Genomic DNA, 2,500 nt, shown 5'->3' on the forward strand with positions numbered 1-2,500 from the left:
TCCACTGTTACTCACCAAACACCAACAGCAGAAGTCGGAAGTCCATTAAAAGCGAAGGGTCATTTTAAAAAATAATCTTTGGAACAAACAACTAACTACCACATAAAATGCCTATGTTTTGACAATATCATGATAAAAAAGTGCAGCTTTGGAATATGATTGCTTCCGTTCCCTTTCTCCTGGCTCACTTGTATAAAATCAGTGTTAGTGGTGGTGCAGGTGACAGTGAATTGCAGTGGGGCCAGCCGTCAAGCCTAGTGGAAGGCTCCTTGCCTGGGTGGCATCCGTTATGGCTGGGTCCTGCCCTCCATCACCACATATGAGGAGCGTTGCCCTCTGGAGGCTGGGCGGAAGGCACGGCGGGTGAGCACGTCCCCGTGTCCCCCCCCCATCCATCAGTGCGTCCCCCTGTCGTCCTCTTTGTCATCTTCCTGACCAGCGGCGTCACTTGGCGGCGGGCTCAGTGGGGTTGTACTCCGTCTCCCCCGACGACACCTGAGAGATGCGGCGCGTGGAACCCCACAGCCGACGGGAGAACTGGCCTGAGCGCACCTGGTGGAACAGAAAAGAACGGTACGGAATGAAACAGTAGAATAGCAATATCTTTGATTGTCATATGCACAACAACTTTCAAACAGAAAGATACAGCTGAAGAAAGAAAGAAAGAAAGAAAAGAGAGAAAGAAAGAAAGAAAAGAGAGAAAGGAAGATTCACTTGACAACAACTTTGAAAGAGGAACAAAGAAAGAAAGAATCACTGGACAACAACTTTGAAAGAAAGGTAGAGCTAAATAAATAAATAAATAAATAAATAAATAAATACAGAAACAAAGAAAGAAAGAAAGAAAGAAAGAAAGAAAGAAAGAAAGAAAGCAAATAAAAGAAACAAAAACGTAGAGAGAAAGATAGTGAGTGTGCTCAGCTGACCTCCTCTGGTTTGCCGGCTCCCACCACGATGAGCTTGCCGTCCTCCAGTCCCACCAGCGCGTGGCTGTTCTCCTTGGTGACCGACACACTGCGGATCGGGACCTTCAGCTGCAGCGGAGACACCGCCAGCTTCAGACTGCAGAGGGAATATGTAGACATTACTATAGATTGAATATATAGATACATTACATATATGCTTTAGGGGGCTTTCTGGTCTTTGATTCAGAACATATCCTTAGAAATGATTGAAAAATGAGGCATGATGCTGACAGTGGTACTGTAAGTAAGGGGGAAAGTAGCAGTATTAATATAACCAAGAGCCAGTGCTTCAGCTGTCTGACCTGTGCAGGTCTCGGACGTGCAGGTTTCCCAGGCTGGTGCCCAGGATGACGTGCTCCTGCCCCAGGTACAGAGCTGACACCTGCTCCTCTAGAGCCACCCTGGCCAGCTCCCGCCCATTCACAGAGTACACATGCAGAGAACACCGCTCCTGCCAAACAACACACACACAAATGTCAATTGCCAATACACACACACACACACACACACACACACACACACACACACACATGAGCGCACATGCATGCAAGCACGCACACACACACACACACACACACACACACACACACACACACACACACACACACACACACACACACACACACACACACACACACACACACACACACACACGCACACACGCACACACACAGGCAATATACGTATACAACACACACAAAACTACTGCTGCGTCCACATCAAGGGCGACCTACGCTGCCTAGTAGCGGAGGTAGCTGGAGAAGTTTAGCCATAAATTCACATTATTCGCTCTGGACGTGACATTGACATGTTTGATTTAGCTAATCACATAATGGCTGTGGCCAGCCGGGGACCTTCGGATATATGAACATTCCAATTGGTTTTCGACAAACAATAATATTAGCTTGACTTTAATCATTGAAATTCACTCTGGTCGTTCAGTTCACTTCACCCCTGGCGAATTCGTTCTGGTTGCCCAGTTCACTTCACCTCCATAAAGAAATAGTGACTTCCGTCACTCAGTTAGCGTAGGTCGCTCTTTGTGTGAACAAGGCATAATTCATTTATTACAATGACCCAATACCGGAAATGCATGTATACTGACACCTTAATAGGCTCAAATCGCAACAGTTGTCTTTCCAAGAAGGGCCCATGCAAGCACATACTACTGAAAGTCAATTTAGCAGGCTACTTCCTGGGATGTTGGCAGGCAGGTAAAGTGAGTACAATGTGTACCTTTCCAGAGTGTCGTCCCTCCACCACGGCATGGGCGACCAGGTGTCCCTCCATGCCCACGGCCAGCTCGGTGATGCGGGAGGACAGGCCCACCTCTGAGGCCGGGTGCAGGGTGCGCAGGAACTGACCACGGCGCACGCTGTGCACGATCAGAGTGCCATCCTGACCGGAGAATGGAGGGGAAGGGGAACATAGCAAAGTAGGCCAAGACAAGATATTTGCTTAGAGACTAGATATCTGATTATATTTCGCTTATGTCCTACAATTTGTACTTCACAGATGACTAACAGGTAAAGAAT

The 2,500-nt window shown here is 47.7% G+C and overlaps 1 protein-coding gene across 5 annotated transcripts in view; it reads right to left on the bottom strand.

Annotated features, from left to right (window-relative positions):
• nbeal2 (neurobeachin-like 2) overlaps nt 1–2,500 on the bottom strand; it is a 93,635-nt gene that overhangs the window by 463 nt on the left and 90,672 nt on the right. For all 5 annotated transcript variants that reach the window (XM_063220287.1, XM_063220273.1, XM_063220280.1 and 2 more), the window contains 4 exons: nt 2,202–2,363; nt 1,268–1,416; nt 927–1,062; nt 1–552 (listed from right to left, as the gene is read on the bottom strand). The exon at nt 1–552 is cut by the window's left edge and continues 463 nt beyond it. In XM_063220287.1, the coding sequence (XP_063076357.1) occupies nt 445–552; nt 927–1,062; nt 1,268–1,416; nt 2,202–2,363 (555 nt within the window). In that variant the 3' untranslated portion in view covers nt 1–444. The remainder of the gene's footprint in view (nt 553–926; nt 1,063–1,267; nt 1,417–2,201; nt 2,364–2,500) is intronic.

This window comes from Engraulis encrasicolus, chromosome 2 (genome assembly GCF_034702125.1).
Source record: "Engraulis encrasicolus isolate BLACKSEA-1 chromosome 2, IST_EnEncr_1.0, whole genome shotgun sequence".
NCBI classification, from domain to species: Eukaryota; Metazoa; Chordata; class Actinopteri; order Clupeiformes; family Engraulidae; genus Engraulis; species Engraulis encrasicolus.